At 38.9% G+C, this 20,479-nt stretch overlaps 1 protein-coding gene and 1 pseudogene across 1 annotated transcript in view; one reads left to right on the forward strand and one right to left on the reverse strand.

Annotated features, from left to right (window-relative positions):
• LOC140513823 (enhancer of rudimentary homolog pseudogene) overlaps nt 1-20,479 on the reverse strand; it is an 87,051-nt pseudogene that overhangs the window by 49,148 nt on the left and 17,424 nt on the right.
• LOC140513780 (TP53-binding protein 1-like) overlaps nt 1-20,479 on the forward strand; it is an 80,980-nt gene that overhangs the window by 12,769 nt on the left and 47,732 nt on the right. Inside the window, exons 2-8 of the mRNA XM_072623785.1 lie at nt 5,157-5,191; nt 8,359-8,429; nt 10,422-10,518; nt 11,059-11,312; nt 12,060-12,217; nt 12,579-12,725; nt 16,796-16,870. Coding sequence (XP_072479886.1) covers nt 5,157-5,191; nt 8,359-8,429; nt 10,422-10,518; nt 11,059-11,312; nt 12,060-12,217; nt 12,579-12,725; nt 16,796-16,870 — 837 coding nt within the window. The remainder of the gene's footprint in view (nt 1-5,156; nt 5,192-8,358; nt 8,430-10,421; nt 10,519-11,058; nt 11,313-12,059; nt 12,218-12,578; nt 12,726-16,795; nt 16,871-20,479) is intronic.

The raw sequence follows: 20,479 nt of genomic DNA on the forward strand, positions 1-20,479 counted from the left end.
TATAATTCTTCTTTACAATATAACTAAAATGAAAATATGTCTAATATGAATGTATATGGACAGCCTATATCAGATTGCATGCCATCTTGGGGAGCGTATGGAGGGGGAGAAAATTTAAAACTCAAAAGCTTGTGGGACTGAATGTTGTAAACGAAAAATAAATATATTTTAAAAATAGGAAAAAAAAGATGGAATTTTAGTTGAGAAGTCCGAGAAGTCGGTAGGTGAAGCGGAGGAAGGATAGCATTCCAAGGACGGGAGACAGCCAGAGAAAATGCCTTAATTTACCTGTGGTTTTAGAAATCACAACAATGAGTAACAATAATGATTAATAAAGTGCTGCTTCCCACCCTTTGTTGCTTTTAAGAACTCCAGTTGATCTCCCCCAGGGACCACCCAACCTCATTTGGCTTCCATCCTACCTCCTCTTAGGAGACTGATGATATCTCCTTTACAGAGTATAGGTGGGCAAGCTGAATTCGAACTCTATTAATGCTAGAAGAGACCTTAAAAAGCTCATAGAATCAACTGGTTCTACTGTTTCATTTTAAAGATGGAATCTGAGGCCCAAAGAGGTTAAGTGTTTGTCCGTGGCCATACAAGTAGTAATAGAGATGCACTTTGAACTCCCACATAGACTTCAAATCAGGTGGTTTTCCTACAATATTAGACCAGATATTAATCAACACCGCCAACTCTTGGGGCAGGCAGAGTTAGAGTTGGGCTACCTCCATAAGCTAACAGGAGCCTAAGTAAATTCTGCCTAGTGGTGCTTAGAGAAATGGTGTGTTGAGCAGAGACCTCCCATACTGCCAGCATATCTTCCCGTAGAGCTGCAAAAAGATAAGTAGCTCTTAGGCTAGTTTAAGAGGTTTGAGTACATAATCCCCAGTTTCTTTGGGTGCCTCCACTCGAGCAGACCTCTCTCAGAGATAAGATAAGTCGTATCTCTCTGGTCACAAATTTTTAAATCCCCAATTTCTTCCAGCTCCTTTCCTTCCCCAAAGTGCTTTGCACAAGGCTGATCCCTGGAGAAAAGTCTAATGGGCACTGCCTTTATGTTTCCTTCCAGGCTTCGTTTGGGATATTAAAATCTCTCCTTTGAAAAGGGCTTTAGAGGCTTTTAGATTGCTTACTAGCTCTGGGCAAGTCACTTAACCTCATGGACCTCAGTTTCCAGCTCTGTCAAATGAGTAAGAAGGAAATGGCAAATCCCTCCAGTATCTTTGCCAAAACCCCCAGAGAGGGGTCATGAAGGGTTGGACACGCCTGACAACCTGTCCTGAGAGCGCTGCAAGGCGGGACTTTGGACCAGCACGCTGCGTGGGGCTGCAGGATTGTGGGGAGCAGCATCCCTGCGGATCACCTCTGGGTATTTGTGATAAGCCTCTAGTGGCCCCCAAGTCTGTCTCCCCACACCTTCTAATACAAGCCTAAGCTTGGAGCCTTCCCTTGTCTTTGGAGACCACACCGAACCCCGCTTTACAGGGGAGAAGCTGGGGCTCAAAGGGGTTGCATGGCACGCGCATGATCAGGCACCCCCTCATGGCACCTCCAGCCTCCCCCCTGCCCCCCCCCCCCCGACCATGGAGGGGCCTTAAGGGCGGTGTAGCGCTCAAGGCTGCAGGAGCCCGGTCCAAACCTCGGCGTCCTGCCCGGGACGGGAGCACGTGGGTGGAGTCCCCGCCCTGCGCCTAGCCCTTAATTAATGGTCTGAGTTGCACGGCCCTGACCATGGTCCACCAGGGATCTCCGCCCTTACAGGGAGCTCACGCGCAGTACCTGTCGGACTAGCCGTAGGACCGGGCTCTACCTTTCTCCCCCCACCCCTCCCCCCTTTCGGTTCTGCTGACGGCGTTACCGCCGAATCAGGCTATTGTTAGGCCCCCGCGGAGGGGTTCTGATTGTGAATGGCGCGGCCCAATCAGAGAGCGGGTCGAACGTTGGCGCTGCCGTTTGAGCCGCTGCGTTCGGCCCGAAGCTGAGTTCTCGGCTGGGGTGCGGAGGCGGAGCGGGAGCTGAGTGCTTGGCTAGGCGGCGGAGGCGGAGTGGGAGGCGGGAGACCGCGGCTTTGGGATTTGGATTGTGGGGGCGACCGGTCTGCCGGAGTGGGCAGCCCGGGATGGGGTAACAGCCCGGCTGACGGAGGGCGGTGCCTGAGCGTGCGAGACCGGTCCGGAGGGGAGCTCGAGGAGTCCGCGGCGGAGCCAGGGCCCAGGGCCCGCCGGGCCTCCGGCGTCTGGGGCGACGTTAGCCTAGGGCCTGACCGGCGACGAGCGGGGGGCCGCAAGAGCCGCAGACCCGAGGGACCGGAAATAGAGACTGGGAGTCTAGGGGAAAGGTCTTCTGGGGTGAAGGCCTGGGACTGGTTGGTGGGCAGTGACAGGGAGGAGCGTGGACGAGTCTGTGGGGAGTGACTGGAGAGGAGCGTGGACAAGTCGGTGGGGAGTGACTGGAGAGGAGCGTGGACAAGTCGGTGGGGAGTGACTGGGGAGGAGCGTGGACAAGTTGGTGGGGAGTGACTGGGGAGGAGCGTGGACGAGTGACCGGGAAGGAGCGTGGACGAGTCGGTGGGGAGTGACTGGAGAGGAGCGTGGACAAGTTGGTGGGGAGTGACTGGGGAGGAGCGTGGACGAGTGACCGGGAAGGAGCGTGGACGAGTCGGTGGGGAGTGACTGGAGAGGAGCGTGGACAAGTTGGTGGGGAGTGACTGGGGAGGAGCGTGGACAAGTTGGTGGGGAGTGACTGGGGAGGAGCGTGGACGAGTGACCGGGAAGGAGCGTGGACGAGTCGGTGGGGAGTGACCGGAGAGGAGCGTGGAAGGGTCCGTGGGGAGTGACTTAGAGAAGGGTCAGTGGCGGGGGAAGGAGCGGGGTGTGGACAAACAGACCTGAGGGCTTGGAATTGAGGGTAGGAGACACGGAAGTGGCAGGAGCAGGCCCGAGCCCCAGCGGGGCTCGTGGAAGTGGACGAGAGGGAGTTGAAGCGAAGGTGGTGACACCGAGGGTTTGTAGCAAGTGGAAGAGGTGGTGGCTAGAGAAGGTCAATGGGTGGAAAGGGATCAGGACGAGGAGGAGGGGAGTGGCGGAGAGGTGCGAGACACCCGCAGAAATGAGGCACCGGAGGCTGGTGAGGCTGACCCTGCTGCAGCATCTCGAGGCCGCCTATGGCTTAAAGATCCAGAGCGCTCGCGGCCGGCAGGAGTCTCGGGCGATAACTTTTAGGGTAAGACCAGGGGGAAGAGGGCTGAGGGAGGACATCCGAAGGCTAGTAAGAGTCACTGTGAACCAAACTGGTGAAAGTGGAGCATTAATTTTGTCCAGAAAAGAGGACAGGATGATAGCTAACGTATCTCTAGAGCTACCTATGTGCCAGGGGAAAGAAACTGAGAGGTTAAGTGGTTAAGCGGTCAAGTGACTTGTCTGGGATCACACAGATCTTCTGACTCCAGACCTCGCTCTTTGTTCACACACCCATTTAGCTGCATGTTTAAAACTAGAAAGAAACTTAGAAACTATCTCCTCTAACTCACGGTTTTACAGAGGAGGAAACAGGCCCAGAGAGAGCTTCAGTAATTTGCCCAGAATCACGCAACTATTCTACAAAATAGATTCTGAACCTAGGTTTTTCTGACTGTTTGCTAGTCCATGCCGCTTCTCGATTTTACACATGATAAGCCATATGGTGAAGATGTCAAGATTTACTGTTGGTTATAACTAATGTTTCTATAGTACCTTAAGGTTTCAGATTACTCCATGTACTTGATTTTATCTGAACCTTACAACAACCCCTTGAAGTGTGTGTGTATCTTTCTCTGTATATATACATGTGTGCGTGTGTGTATACACACACACTACATGTTATTATTATTCCTGTTTTTCAATCTGAAGTTCATAGAGGTTAAGTGAGTATTTGTGATTATTTTCTGAGGCTTTTGTGGGCTATCAGGAAGGGTGGTTCATTTAAAAAGAATGGTGTTTTCTGAATGGTTCAGTGGAAATGGTTAAGTACTGAAGAGGAGTTCTGGTTAAATACTAGTGTGTGTGTGTGTGTGTGTGTGTGTGTGTGTGTGTGTGTGTGTGTGTGTGTGTGTGTGTGTGTGTGTGTGTGTGTGTGTACTTAGATTAATTAATACAGCTTCTTTTATGTGGTCCTGTTGTGTATATTTGTTACAGCTGGTTTTTGAGTGCATAATAGTTAATTGAATCTGATTATGCCCAAACCTAATTTTTGCTATTGTCAGCTTTATGTCATAAAACATTTTTTAACTAGGTAGTTAAATTGACACTTTTTTGTTTCTACTGATTATTTACCAATATGATAGTCTCTTCAGTTGTTTCAGTCTCTACCCAAGATTTTATACCTATGAGATAGTAATTTCAAAGATTTCAAGAAATTGAAGGAAAAGATTTAGAAATGTGATGTGAGCCATGTAATATTTTTGAGATAGCATTATGTTCTACAAATGCATAAAGAAGACTAAAATGATTGACAGATGGAGAAGGTCTTTGCAAGACATAGCCCTTGATTTTTTTTCCACTCATAAAATCAAGGAATTCATTTCATAATTTAAAAAAATCGTGTATCAAGCATCTATATACTATGTTTTAGGTGCTGAACAATACTTAAGATCTTGTCGGTAGAGTAGAAACTGACTAGTGGACACATTGTATTGGACAAACAGCCATGCAGAATATTACTCAAATATGAGAATGAACAGTCATATTATATTATATAAAGTAAGTATGAATGTCTTTAAGAGATAAGTGTAAATCAGAGTAAGTAGCCGCTGGAATTGTTTCAGAATGTAATGTGAGGTGAGATAGCTAAGAACAATATTAAAGTTGTACTTCTATTTGCAATAACATTTTATACTGGTTCACACTTAAGAGTTTCTAATACAAAAACTTGTGAATTGCACTTTATACAAATACATAGACTAATATATAAAAACTAATATTTGTGTTCTAAAAATCAACTTATTTGTCAGTATACTGATTTTTCCGTCTTCCCCTCATTTTTTAAAATATTCTATTGAAGGCATTGATTTAATCTGTTTAGTGTAAAGAGCACTAGGCTCCTTGCCATATTCAACTATCATTGCTATGCACCTCCCGTATCTGTACCTTAGCCCTAATCTTTCTCTTCAATTCTAGCCCTGAATCATAATCTGCCTTTCAGACATTTCCAGGTGAGTGTCCCGTAGGCATCTTAAGTTCAACATCTCCAAAATAGTACTCACCCACCTCTCTCTGAAGTTTCTTTCGAGAGCAGTTCTGTCCTAACCGTTCTGGTTTGTGAACTTGAAATCGGCTGTAACGCTTCATTTCCCCTCAACCCCTATACCCAGTCACTTGTTGATTCCCCCTACAAAACATCTTTCTAATCCTTCAATCTATAACCCTAGTTCAAGTTGACCTGTTAACTTCTCCCCTGGACTATTATCGTAGCTTCCTAATTGTTGTGTAGGTCATGGTTTTACCCTCCAGGTTTTATCCATCATCCACTTAAAACAAATGATTGTTAAAGCATGGGTATGACTGTGTGGTTCCTTTTTTCAAAAAGATTGCTATCTTGTTTAGAGTCAAATACTACAACTGCCTTGTTTGGCATTTGAAGTCCTTCAAAAAGTAACAGCCAACCTTTCCAGGTTTATTACATATTACTCTGTTTTTTGCAGTGTGCAGTTAAAGTAAGCCTATTTGACATTTCTTTGCTTCCATAACTTTACAGAAGCTATCCTTCATACCTAAAATACTTTTTCCCACACTTCTGCCTCTTGAAACCCTTAGTTTGTTTCAAAGTTTAGCTGAAGTGTAACCTACCCTTTTCTAGTTTCCCATCCTCCAGTTAGTGCTTCTTCTCAATTGTATTGTATATATTTACTTACGTGTATCTATGTCTTTTCCCTCTACTTCTCCTCACCTCCATGAAATGTAATTTCTCTGAGCAGGGACTGTTTCATCTTTGTTACTGTATCTTTCTCTGGAGCCTAGAACATAGAAAGTGTTTAATAGATGTTTGTTGCATGAAAGAATTTCTCTCAGTGACCTCATCAGTTCCTAGGGTTTTATTATCTTTCATTCAAGATGATTAAGAGCCATTGTTAAAAAGCTGTCCTTGAAGCCTGGGATTAAAATGTTGCCTTTGACTTTTTGTGTGATTTCCTGGCAAGTCATTTAACTATTCATTGTTCTAGGCATTTAAACACTACTATTTGCAGAAAAGTTGCCAGTCTCTATTGGTAGAATAAGTGCCCTCATTTGGGAGTTATCTACACCAGTGAAGTCACCAGTCATATCCCTAATCCTAAACCTATGTAGATGACTTGTAGGTCTGTATAGCCAGTCCCAGTTTCTCCTCTGAGCTTCTGGCCTGCATCACTGTTTGCCTATGGGATATTTCAAACTAGATATCCAAGATTTATCTCAGTTTCTTGATATTACAAACCTGTCTCAGAGATATCTCAAACTTAACAGGTCCAAAACATCTCATTATATTGCTCTCCAAACTTCCCTATTTTTGCCCCCAAGGCACCACCAGTCTTCTCATATCCCAAGTCTAGTAACTTTCCATTATCCTCTTCATTTTCCCTCACCCTGTATATCTAATCAGTTGGCAGTTGTCTTGTTTCTTTCTGACCCTCCTTAGTTCAAGCCTTCATCACATTTAGATTACTGAATTTGTCTCCTAATTGTACTTCCTGCCTCAAACCATTTCCTATTTCTGTCTTATCTTACATATTGCTGCCAAAGTGATTTTCCATTAGCCCAAATGTGATCTACAAAATAAACTTCATTGGTTCCCTGTTAACTCTCTAGGATAAAATAAACTCCTCTACTTAGCTTTTAAAGCCTTTCACAAGCTGTCTTTCCATCCTCATTGTATGTTACTCATTAAACAACCCCACCCCCAGCCCATACCGACTAGCCTTTTCTGTGTCCCCCATGTACTCAGGTATGTCCTGAATCTTCCTTTGCAGTTGCCATCTCCACATGCCTGTAATTCACTCCATCCTCACCTCTGCTTCATCTCTCTTTTCCTTCAAGATTTAGCTAAAATATCACTATCAACCTTTCCTGATTTTCCATCCTTCCCCCCAAAAATGCTTATTTAGCTATTTTGTATTTATTTATATTCTGTACGTACTTCTCTCCCTCATTAGCACATAAGTTCCTTGAGAGTAGGGGTTATTTTATTTGTATTTTTATCCCTAGTGCCTGGTGTATAGTTACAGCTTAATAAATGCTTATGGATTGATTTTTTAAAAAATACTATAAATGGCTTATCTCCAGTCCTAGTAATGGGATGTCTTCTGCGTTAGTCATTTTCCTAAGTGTCGTACGAGCTTACAGAAAATTTTTATGCTTAATTCTTTCAGTATATATATCTGTACTGTTATTTTTTCCAGGATCTCAGAATTTGATTTCAGATTATTAATAATAGCTCATTGTTACAACATGTAGTTTATAAAACTCCCTCTGAGTTATGTGGAATTATCCTCATTTTACAGGTGAGGTAACGAAAGGGCTGAAATGGCTTATTAGAGGCCACATAACTAATAAATAGAGACATGACTTGATACCCAGGACTACTGAATCTTGGTGCCTTTCACAAGTTATTCTTGTGATAAATAGTCTTCGGAAAAATTGTTAAGAATTAGTTAAGAAATATTTAATAGTTAAGAATAGTTAAGAAATAGTTAAGAAATAGTTAAGAAAAATAGTAAGAAAGAAGATAATTTTATTATAGAAATAGCAACTGTACAAGAAGAGGTTGAATTGGATTTTTTAATGTTTTAATGTTTACTTTCAGTATTTCTTAGTCCTAGTCTCTTGGAACATTTTGTTAGAAAATTTGTAACATTCATCAGCCAAAAAAATTAATCCATCTTACCCTATTATTGGTCAAGGAAGTACACAGATAATTTGATGCAGAGTTAGTATTTGCAGAGCTGTGGAAGGTGATTTCAGAAAAAAATATCCATTTTAATAGATGCAAATTGAGAAGCATTAAACCTATTTGAAGTCCTCTTTAAAAAATAATACAATAATGATACTTTAATGTGTGTTAGTATTTGATCCAAATGTTCTGTAACTCTTTCATTAGCATAATTAATAGATATTATTGGCATAAGGTATTTATTTTAGTATTTGAGACTAGTTCTGTTCTTAAGACTCACTGTTACCAAAGTCTGTTGCCTTTTAGCTACTATGACTAATTATATCTCAGAATATTAGTAACTAGTTTAATTGTTTTTTTGCTCTTTCCCTGAAATCACAATTTGTCTTCACATTCTGTGCTTATACCTGTAAATTTTTATCTTGATGCTTATAATAAATGACTTTTACATTTTAGGGGAAAATTTTTCGAGCACCTTTTTCTGTACTACCCCAGACATTTGTACCAGAATATGGAAACATTCCAAGGTAAGAAAGGTGTGAAATTAGCCTAGAATTAAGTGGTGAATTGCAAGGTTCAGAAATTAGTAGATATTTCACACTTGGGTCTTTAATTCATGGACTTTATAATTCCACTCTGAAATCTGTATTTGAATGAAAATCCCTGTAATGTAATGATACCCTTAGCACAGTGCCTGACAAATAACAGACTTTCAGTAAACGTTTATTGGATGAATGAATGAGTATATTTGGGAAGAATTGTGGGAGGAGAGTAATTATATGTTATTGAGATGCCCAAGCTTTTGTAAATAGTGATCACACAGTGTTTTTCAGATTTGTTATGCGCACATTTCACATTCTAGTAAAAGGATTTCTAAACGCTCACGTATTGGGGAAATGATGACAAAACTCATGTTAATGAACCTGCTTAGATCCTCCGAGTCCTTTACCTAGGAGAGCTGTGTAATCTGTAGAGATAACGTTTATTTGGCATTTAGTTGTTTTCATTCTTTATAACCTCTTTTGGGGTTTTCTTGGCAAAGATACTGGAGTGTTTTGCCATTTCATTCACCCCCTTATTTTACAGATACGGAAACTGAGGCAAGCAGAGTTAAGTGACTTGCTCAGGGTTACATAGCTAGGAAATGTCTGAGGCCAGATTTGACCTCAGGAAGATGAGTCTTCCTGACTCCAGGCCCAGCACTCACTCTATCCACTGGGCCATCTAGCTGTCCCCTTTAACATTGATACTACATGTATTACCTACAGACTTCTATTGAGCATCGTTCTGTCTGCATTATTTTGTTCTACATATTGAATTATTTTTTTAAAAAATCATCTCTGTCTTCCGAAGAGTTGGACAAATGATGTTGGCAGAGAAATAAAGGTCCCACAGACAAGCAAATAAAGAAGTAAATTAAATGAGATATGAATAGAACCTATAAATAAAAATAAACTGATTTTTCAAAAATGGAACTTGTATTTCCTCACATCTATCCCATTTTCACACTTTCCTGTTTTGATTGAATACACAACCATTCTTCTCATTTTCTAGTTTTAGAGCCTCAGAGTCAATTCTCCACTATCTTCTCTTTGAAATTCCCTCCTCCCACATCCCTTTAGTCCAGTTAGTTGCCAGGTCTTGTTGATTCAAGTCTCGCTGTTTTATATCCATAATCTAAGCTGCTGCCAATTGATGTTCCTAAAACAGGGGTCTGACTTAAGAAGCTTCAGGAGCTTCCTATGGCCTCTGGGATAAAATACAAAATCCATTTAACCATTTATCATTTTCATGATCTGCCTCCCATCTACCTTTCCAGTCTGTTGGCTATTAGTCCTTTTGACGATACATACACTCAGTCTCCTGCCTCCATTCTTTTGCATTAACTATCTCTCAGGTGTATAATACATTCCTTCTTTACCTTTGCCTCTTATAAGCCCTCGCTTCTTCACTATTATATAAGACTTTTCCTGACCTATTTTTCCTCTACCCTAGTTATCATTTGTCTCTTAACACTACTTTATATATACTCATCTGTGTATATGCTGTATATGTTGAAATGGAGGAATTTTTTTTCCTTTTTATCTGTAGTATTAAGGATGCCTTGCATATATGGAAACTTAATGAATGTTGAATTAAATTGAATTAAAAAAGGTTGTTGCATTTTATGGGATGGTAATTACAGAAAGATTTGTTGGGGTATACATGTCTGTGTGTATAGAGGTTATATATATATGTGTGTGTGTGTGTGTGTGTGTGTGTGTGTGTGTGTGTGTGTATACACACTTAGATAGTATGGCTCTTGGGTATATAGTAGGCTGTGAAAGTCATGGAATGAGAGCAACGGTCATACTAAAATTAGCACAAGAACAATGAGTAGATTATAGAAATGGGAAATGATTTATAATTCAGAAGTCATGTCAAGGATCTTCACAGCCTATTGATGTACCTTGACAAGTATATTCACTTAGTATGGTTTTTGTAAGATTAAATACATTAATGAGACCTGCCTTTTTCAGTTTTCTCGTTGATGCTTGCACATCTTTGGAACAACATCTTCATGTTAAGGGTCTTTTTAGGGTTTCTGGATCAGCTACCCATATAAAAGCACTGAAGGTAGGCATATTCCTTGACTATTTTTTCTTTCCACAGTTGTCTAATTAGGTTTTTGTTGTTACAGTTCTCAGATATGACATGAATGTGCAAAGGGTCTATTATTTTCTAGCATGTGGACTCCCTCTAACATCACATCCCATATGACTTTAAATAATTACTGTGGAGATGTCTGTGAGCACCTTGCACATAGGTAGTTATTGGGGGGAGGGTTTGAACCCAGGTCTAATGACTCCCAAGCTCAGCATTATGTCCTCTCATCTTTTCGGTATTAATGAATGGTAGAGTTACAGCTGACCAGCTATTATTCCCTTTGTGGAAAGCATTTCTAGCTTACATGAATCCAGTAGTTAAAGAAATTAAGTATTTTTGATTGTTTGCTAGAGCTTCTTGTGTGTTTTGTAATACATGACACCAGAAGCAAATAAATAAAAGAATTAAAGTTTACTAAGAAAAACTCTTTATCTTGAGATGTAAGCAGAGATTTTGATCAAAATGGAGATCTTAAATCAAAGAATACTGATGACTTGAAATTTATTTCAGAGGAAACTGAATCATGGTGAAAGCTGTCTGTCTTCTGCAGATCCACAGGATATCACAGATCTTATTAAGAAATTTTTTAGGGAGTTGCCAGAACCCATCTTTCCAGTTGATTTGCATGAAGCTTTTATCAAAGCTCAACAGTTGGAAACAGAGGAGAGGGATACTGCTACAATGTTGCTCTCTTGTCTTATGACTGACAATATAGTATATGTATTACGGTACTTCTTTAACTTTCTCCGGAATGTTTCTCTCAGGTAAGTAAAGATCAAGTACAAAAAATTTTAGCTATGGGGAACTTTTGGCTAGCCAGTTATAATTTTAAGCAACAGTACATTTATTTTGTTTTCAGCTATTTGGGATGGAAATATTTCTTAAAATTTATTTACATATTTCCTTATCTTCTCAAATGGAGTATATTGAATACAATTTCGTTTTTTCTTTATCATTTTGACTGTCATTATTTGTATACCGTAATACAGTGATCTCCAGGGGCCTGTTTCTGCAAGGCAGTTTACCCTAAAAGGTCTAACCTGTGATGCCATTTGATTTCATATTTCTGTTTTTTTATAATTTTTCTATTTCTTTCCTTGCTATCACCTGTCATTTCTCACTACAGTTTTTGTGCCTGCCTGTAACCACTCCTCTCACCCTTTCTGTTTGGCTACTTCTAATCAGTTATGAACTTTGAAACCAAATGCAATAACCAACTGTCTTACTATTATGTTTTAAATAAGTTAGTACTGATTGAGGATTTTGAGAAGCTTGGCTGTGAATAAAATATTAGTTTTGGATGCATGGATTTTATAAATTAATTTGACTGTTAGAAGCTTTTTTATTTCCTATTTCTTGGTTAAATTCCTGATAAGGTTTAGTATTTGCCTTATACATAGCCAATATTAAGTAAGAGTCCCTACAAATATGCCTGTTAGCTTCTTGAAATTGTTTCTTAGTTCAAATTTTGACTACGTTTAATGGTACCTACTTTTTTTTTTTTTTTAAAGAGTCAGTGAGAATAAGATGGATAGTTATAATCTTGCAGCAATGCTTGCTCCAAACCTTTTACATTCATGGAATGAGAAAGTGTCGAAGAATGCAAGGGAAGAAATTCGACTGGAGATTGCGGTGGTAAAGACCCTGATTGATCATGCAGCTGATATTGGTAAGAAAAGGTGAAATGTCTTCAGGGCAGAATGTTTATGGCTTGCCAGCTTCTCCCAACTAACCATTAAAACTCTGAGGCAGAAACAGTGAAAGAGTGCTGGACTAAGTTAGAGGCCTTGGGCTCACAGAGACCTCCAGCTCTTTTGCTTGCTCCATATGTGATCTTGACAGTCATTTAACCCTCGGGATTTCAGTTTTATCATCCGTAAAATGAAGGGGGTGAACCAAATGACTTCTGAAGGTTCCTTCAAGCTCAAGTATATGATTTAGGAACCTGTTCTCTGACAGAAGTTTAGTGTAGAATACCTTTATTTTTAAAACAACACAATAAAAACAACATTGTCAATGTTATCCTTTAGGGCGTGTGCCAGAGTTTATCATGGAAAAGATACCAGTCCTGTTGGGTATTGATGGCCCCAGTTCTACTCCATCACTAGACGACTGCGAAGAAGGTGAATATGAGTCTTCTATTGAACATAAGGAAAAGAGAAGACAGGGTGTAGGTGGTGAGTATTATTACTATTTGACCTAAGCATGGAGGTTTATAAGCTTTTATTATTTAAGGTAACTACTCAACAGAAATTTTTTTTACTACCTTCTTTATGTTAAGGGCTGTGGGAGATATAAAGACGCATACCATATTATTACCTCTCTTGGTGTATACAGTCTAGTTGAAGAGATAAAACATAGACTCCTAGAATTACAGAATTTTTTAGGTAAGAGGGGGAGCCTCTTCCAGACTCTTTATTTTACTAATGGGGAGACTATGCTTCATGTAGGTTAAGTGACCTGCCCAAGTTGTAGTGTTTGCTAATGACAAAGAGTCAGAATGTAGGTCTATAGAGTTCCTCTTGCAAAGAGTTAAAAATAGCAATATTAGTAAATGTAAGATTGTTAAAATGCCCTCGGCTTGAAGAAGAATGAGTTGTTAGGGAGGGCTAATTGGAATTTTATTTGGATAATCAAAAATGCATAATATTTGCCCTGGATGAGGAAATTCAGGTGTGGAAGGGCGTGGTACATGTGGGAGACAGTAAGTAGACTAACTTTGTTTAAATGAAGACTTAAATGGAGAAAGGGAAGAAATCAGAAAAGAAGACTGAGGACGGTCACGGAGAATCGTTGAACGCTAACTCAGGCGATTAAGTTTTATCATGTAAGCAGTGGCCACCAAGTGGAAGATTTGGTCAGAGTATTGATGTCCTGGAAATGATATTTTGGATGAGTCTTTAACAGTACACAGCATTATTTTTAGGCCAGAAAGACTGGAAGGGAATTGAGGAAGGTTTTTGCAATAATCCAGGTGTGAATAGTCAAGGCCTGGCCTAAATTGGTAGCATTGTAAAAAGGAAGGAATAGATGAAAAAGGTGCAAAGAGTCAATAGGACTGCAGGCCATTGTAATACAATTTTTAATAAAGTCAAATATATTTTAGGACTCACATAACTTAAAGTTAGAAGGGACCCTAAAAATCATGTAGTTCAATTTCCTTTACAGGCAAACAGTTTTTTAGGATTTAGGGGGATGTTGACAAAATCTTTTGTTTTTTTGCATTCGGTAGATTATATTTTTGTAGATTAAACTCAGACAAGACCAAAATAAAGCAGATGTAGACCTCCAGAGAAATTCTAGCCACACAGATGCATGTCATTCCAAAGCAGCTTCTTTGTATTTTTAAAGATAGCAGAAGGATGATGTACATCAAAAGGCCAGAGCTAGAGGTCAAGCCTAAAAGCTAGATAATTTATGTGATTGGTGCCTGACACTTAATAAATGTTTTTTGACCGCTGTACAGAAAGAACAGATAAGCTACAGATATAAGCCTTGGGGTACACAGAAAGGAAAGTAGTGTCATCAAGTGGACTGGATCATTTTGTGTCTGCCTCCTTTCCATGGGATTCCCTTATACCTTTCGCTAGGTAGAACAAGAGGAACTCTCCATTGTTTTCAGGACCAGACTCTTAAGATTGCTTTTACGTATGAATTATATGTTTCTATGTAAATTTATTTTCTCCTGTCATCAGCTTCACTGCAATGGTCTGTGGTCCTATTGCGTAGTTTTTTAAATTATCTTTTGTGTCTGGGTTTTTTTTTTTTTCTTCAAAGTTGCTCCTGGGGCTGAGAAAAGGCGGAGTGACAGATACATCCTGCTTGGGTTACTGGGAGGAAAGAGGAAGAGTGCCAGGTCTTTTTAGTTTTTTGTGCCCCATCTGTGCTCTATGTCAAATACTTACATATTTACACGCAGTCATCGTGCCAGTTCAAACTTTCTTTCCTGTTAGTTTCTATCCCAGTACATCCTGAATGTTCATCATTCTAGCTTGAACAGTCACTTTCATAGATCTTCCCTTCAGTTTCCTCCTGAAGGTTTGAGGAAGAAGCTTAAATCCTCTACATTCTAAGTTTCATGCCAGGTCTGTTCACACATATTATGTTGGGGTGAAGGCCCTTTGAAGGGCAGGGTAGTTTGTATCAACTGTCATCAAGACCAAGTTTCCCTTCATATAGTTCACCTAGCCTAACAGTGCCACCTCTCTAAGATGTTGTTTCAGCAGAGGCTGCCCTTTTATATTTTGTTCCAGTTGAGTATTTTTAGTTATCTTGTTAATTAGATCAGAAGCTTTGAAATATTGTTTTCAAGAGACTGACATTCTTCCTCCTATTCCTAGCTAACTGGTTAACTTCAAACATCCCAGAACCGAATCTCTGTAGTAACATTTAGGTTATCTAACGTTTAGGTTATCTAGTATGTGTCCCTGCTCTACTTATTAGCTACATAATATTCATATTTTAAATAAAACCCTGAATCAGCGAGTTAATCTTGGCAAAAAGTATGACACAAATCTTGCTCTTTCGGTGGTTAAGTGGATTGTATTGTTTCTCTCTAGATAGTATTGATAATAAGATATAAATGCTGCCTTGGTTATCTATTATTAGCATGTCAGTATTGGTACTGGAAAGACAGCAGTGCCTGGAACTGTGTGCCTGGCAGATAATGCTTGTCAAGAAGAAATGGTGAAACTGCTTAACCTAGGGATGGAGGTTTTAGAAGTATGAAAATGGCTTTAGTGTGTAGGTTTGATTATTGTGTTCAATTTGACCTAGAGTATAGGTTTGATTATTGTATTAAATTTGACACTGTGAATATAGGACTTTTAGAGCTGGAAGACATCTTGGAGAAATATAGAGATAATTTGGTTTGCCCCCCTTTTTAATATGCAAGGAAACTGAGACCCAAGGTCACAAAGATAGCAAAAGTAGCATACCCAGACTTGAATCTGGGTCTTCTCAATGTAAATAGCTTTATTTTACATTGCCACCTGCTTGTATGCAATTTATATTTGAGCTGTCTATACACTGTTAAAATAGTCTTTGTGCTTTAAACCATCAGTTTGTATATGTGTATATTGAAGAAGGACATTATACTGAACAGTTTCTTGAAGCTACCAGGTTTCCCCCCGAAGCCCAGATTGTGAAACTGTGCTCTTTAAAGCCACTGAAGTAAAGTATTAAGACTGAACTCAAATAGGGGTTATGAATAATAAACACCCCCTTCCCCTCATATTTCTTGCATGATGGTAGCAGAAAATTACTTAATGGTAGAAATGGTTGGGAGGAGAGCCTTGTGTTTGGTTACTATAGTCTTGTCTGTTTCGTTTTAGATAAGTTGTGTTTGGTAAAAATATTGTTCTACATCTTCCTTGGAGTTGACTTTTGTTTTTTTTTTACCATGTTCTGCAATCTTTTAGCAATAAGATGTTTCATGTCGTTAGGCTAGCTTCTTGGTAAGAAATGCTGCAATACTCTGGAATGATTCCATTTTGTAGTCCTAAAGGCTTTATGGGTGCCTGTTACATCAGCTTGTCTCTACTCTGGTTTAAGCAGAATGAGGATTCTTTTTACTCGTGCTTGTTAGAGTGGAATTTGTCCCGCATCATCAGAATGGCTGTTTCTTTAGCATTGTACAATTGTTTAAGGGGTGAATTATTTGGAAATGAATTCAGAAAAATTTACAATTACTTTTCATCATCAATATGTACTAATTATTTTAAACAAATTTTAAAATATGTTACTTAACTCACATCGGGTTGTGAGGTAAACATTTGAAAACTTTAAAATGCTACATAAATGTGAATTAGTGATATTCGACATAAGGCCCGTATAATACATTGTTTCACTTTCAAACTCCAAAATTACTTTTCAGAAAATTCACAACTTAGTCACCAATTTCATTTACTCATTAAAACCTTTTGCTTTTTAATTAGCATTTTCCCAGAGGTAAGAATACCTTCCAATTTTTTTCTGCTGAGAAACATTTAGAAGTATAGTGTTGACTGTATTTGAATTGAAATATCCTCTCGAGAGATGCGAACTACTTAATTAAAATTATCTTTTGAAAGGTGCAAAATTTCTTTGTATTTCATTATTACTGGGCATCAATTCCACCTGTGACTATTTTTCTTATAATGACCTAATGAAAATGTATCTGCTGGTACAATTTTTTTTTAGCACATCATAAATATTAAATGTGTATTAACAGAGCAAGACATGATTGCTTCTGTGTCTTGCATTTCAGATTTTGTTAGTGGAGTACCGAATAAGCTTAAATGTAACAGAACACCCTCCACTACACCTCAGCAAGACAAAGCTGGTAAGTATCATACATGACTGTACTAGATGGAAGCTTTTGCAGTCTGTCTTTAACTTTGTTCTCTGACAAGATTTATTTGTGTTTAGTCAAAATTTGGCTTTTTAACAGTAAGGAAAAAATGTCAACATAATGCCAAATAAAGTAGAACTTTTGAGTGGGGATGCTGCATAGTGGAGTTTTTTAACCTTTTTTGTTTCATGGACCCTGTTGGCCATCTGATGAAATCTATCTATATCTATATATATAGATACATTGTACTCCTTGAAATATTTTTTAAGTATGTAAAATTAAATAAATGGTATTACAGAGGAAACCAGCAATATTGAAATAAAGATGTAATTTTTTTCCCATCTAAGTTCATGAACCCCTGAAACGTATCCAAGAATTTCTTGTGAGCATGGATTCCAGGTTGAGCCCCTCATATAGGGGGTTCCCTAGTGATATTGGTCATATTGTACTAGAAATTCTGAGATTAGAAAATTAAGCATTTTGTTCATAGGCTAATCTGCTGAAATGATTTTCTGTCTCTTTATAACTAAGTACTGCTAAACATGTAACAAAACTCAAGTGGGTTATTAACTTTTTTTTATTAATAGGTTATTCTATACCAGGGAGTTGAGTCAGTTTATATTTCAATTCTTGTGTAATTTTGTGTGAAATTGTTCATTATAATAGTTTGTCCATATTTTGTTATAAGTTCAAGTTCAAACTAATTTTTCAATGAATTTTTGGTTCAAATCTCTGAGTGCAAGCTCTCTTATGACTGCCTTACTCCACTAGTTGGTTGGTGTTTAGGTTACTGTTTGCTAGCACTAAGATTCTTGCAGTTATTTGTAACTTTCTTTACTTTCATCTGAACTACTGCATAGCCTGAATTTACTTTGTAATGTTTCTTTGACCTTTAGTCTTTATCTGCTTAAAAGGTGAATATATTTTTTTTTCCAGCGAGCTTTAAATAATAGGATTTTTAGATTCTCTGTTAAAGTATAAAACATTTTTGTTAAATAATTTTCCTGATCCCACTCCACTGTCAATCCAGTATGTATTTGTGTGTATATATTATTTTCCCACAGTAGAATGTGAGTTCTTGAGGACAAGGGACTAATCATTTCAGTTGTGTCTGACTTTTCTCTGACTCCATTTGGAGTTTTCTTGGCAGAGATACTGGAGTGGTTTGCCATTTCCTTCTCCAACTCCTTTTACGGATGAGGAACTGAGATCAACAAAGTTAAGTCACTGAATAAGGTGTGTGTGAAGTCTAGATTTGATCTCGTGAAGTTGAGTCTTCCTGATCTCAAGCTCAATGCAATATCCACTGTGCCATCTAGCTTCTATATGGTAGTCACTTCATATTTATTAAATTGAATTGAATTTTCCTAACAATTAGTGCTCTCCAAAAATAGAATGGATTGTTTTAGGAAGTAGTGAATTTCTTCCCTTCCCTTCCCCCGCAACTAGAGGGCTTTAATGTCTGGGTTACCACCTTTCAAGGATGTTATAGAGGACATTTCTTGTTCAGATACAGATAAGATGAGATGATTAGATGGCTCCTGAGGCCTTTTCCAACTGGGACTCTAGGAAAAGTAAAATTTTATTGAAAACTCACATTTTAGTATTCTGTGATGATGCTTTACTTTTTCTTTCTTTGAGTACTGGAAGCTAGGAGTGAAGTTGAAGGCATTAGGAGTAAATGCTTTGTGATTGGGTCCCTAGTGTTATGTTCAACTTTGCACTTCTCTCAAGCTCTGTAGTTTCCAACCCAGATGTCAGGAGATCTCAAACTCCTGCTCATGGAGAATGTGCCCTGATTAACCTTTATAAATTTTTTTCTGACTGGATTTATGAGTTGGGAACTTGTTTTTAAGACCTTTTTTCAAATGGACAACAAGAGCAAGAGTTTACAATATTCCTGGACCCCAAATTTTCCTGGAAACCATATGGTAGAGTAGAGAAACACACTGAATGTCAAGACTTCTGGATTGTAGTTCCAGCTCAGCTACTTACAGTAGTGCGCATGATCCTGGGTGAGTGATTCAGCTCCTCTGGATGTCAGTTTCTGCACTTATGAAATAAGGAGACTGAACCATGAGCTCTAGAGATGGCTTCTTGCTATAAAGATCTACAGTTTTACTCACACAGAGACATACTAATGATGGTGGGTGTTAAGCATCATAATATCTTCTAGAAGTCTCATTCTGCTTAAAATAGACACATCTGATGAATTATTGCCTTGCTGACATTTTCATCTTTCAGATGGTAGAGTGAACTGGCAGGGAAACTGGAGGTTAGGATTTAATTCTTGCCAATAGAAATATAGTATAATGAATAGAGAGCTAATCTTGGAAATTGGGTTTATGTCCCATCTCTGACATATACTGGCTATGTGACCATGGGCATATCATTTAATCTGTCACGGTTGGAAGTCAGTAATAGCAAACTCAAATAGGAATAGGGGGTTACTAATCTATTCTAAGGATTCCTGTGTTGCATGTTGACGTAATTTTAAAATGTAATGCTTTCTATTTTTATTATATTTTTATTTACTGTATTAAATATTTCCCAATTACATTTTTATCTAGTTCTGGCTACAGGGGGCCACACATTTGATATCTGTGCTCTAAGCCACTCTTTAAGTTGCAGAGAACGTGCTGGCTTGTATTAATAGGGATAATTACCTCACCAGAGAGTTCCCTATACAAATGAAATCACAGTTATAGCCCCTAACCCTCACAAGGAAAAACTGGTGAGTAGTATTGAAGTGACCAAAAAAACTGAGAAAACTAATTGTGACTACATCATCTTAGAACGTACAAGGGATAGAAGGTGGAGCTGTGATTTCAGTGACTGCACCTGTGATTTTAATGGTATTGGGGACTTTCAGGTGAGCAAACTCCCTCTACCAATGTATGGTTATAGAGAACTGCCCAGAGCACTGAGAAGTAGAAGACTTGCTCAGGGTCACATAGCCATTCTGTAGTAGTCCACCATTACACAACCACTGTATAGCAAGGGAAAGAACCCTGGCCATAGTAATTTATCCTGAAATTGAGTAAACTAATTTTAGTAAGTCAGTTGTTGATTTTAGGTCAACTGTTCTTTAAATTAACTATTGATTTTAAATTCAACAAAAAAAGAGGTTTTTTTTTTACCTATCTGGGTTTATATCCATTGCCATCAAAGGGGCCCCTGTAATTGCCTTATGACCAATTGTCAGTCTCCCTTACCATTTTTTTGCCTCTTTCCAGTCTTCTTACACCTTATATCCCACCGTGTATTCTTCAGTTCAATGACACTATCTTCCCAAAGACAGAAATTTGAAAGTCTCTACCTTCAGGGCACTTAAAATTTACCTAGGAAGATAAGCAAGTAAACAAATAAATATGAGATAACTTGGTGAGGGAGAGAAAACACTACTAGGAGGAATAGAGATTTTTAAGGACAGAGATAAAGAAGGGAGTACATTGCAGTCAAAGGCATGGAGGCAGGAAGTGGGTTATCAAATTCAGAGGACAGCAGGTACGACAGTGTGGAATAGACTACATGAAAGAGAATATTAGAAACTATATATAAAAGTAGTCTGTATCTAGACTGTGAAAAGCTTTAAAAACC

This window comes from Notamacropus eugenii, chromosome 7, assembly GCF_028372415.1.
Source record: "Notamacropus eugenii isolate mMacEug1 chromosome 7, mMacEug1.pri_v2, whole genome shotgun sequence".
Taxonomy (NCBI): domain Eukaryota; kingdom Metazoa; phylum Chordata; class Mammalia; order Diprotodontia; family Macropodidae; genus Notamacropus; species Notamacropus eugenii.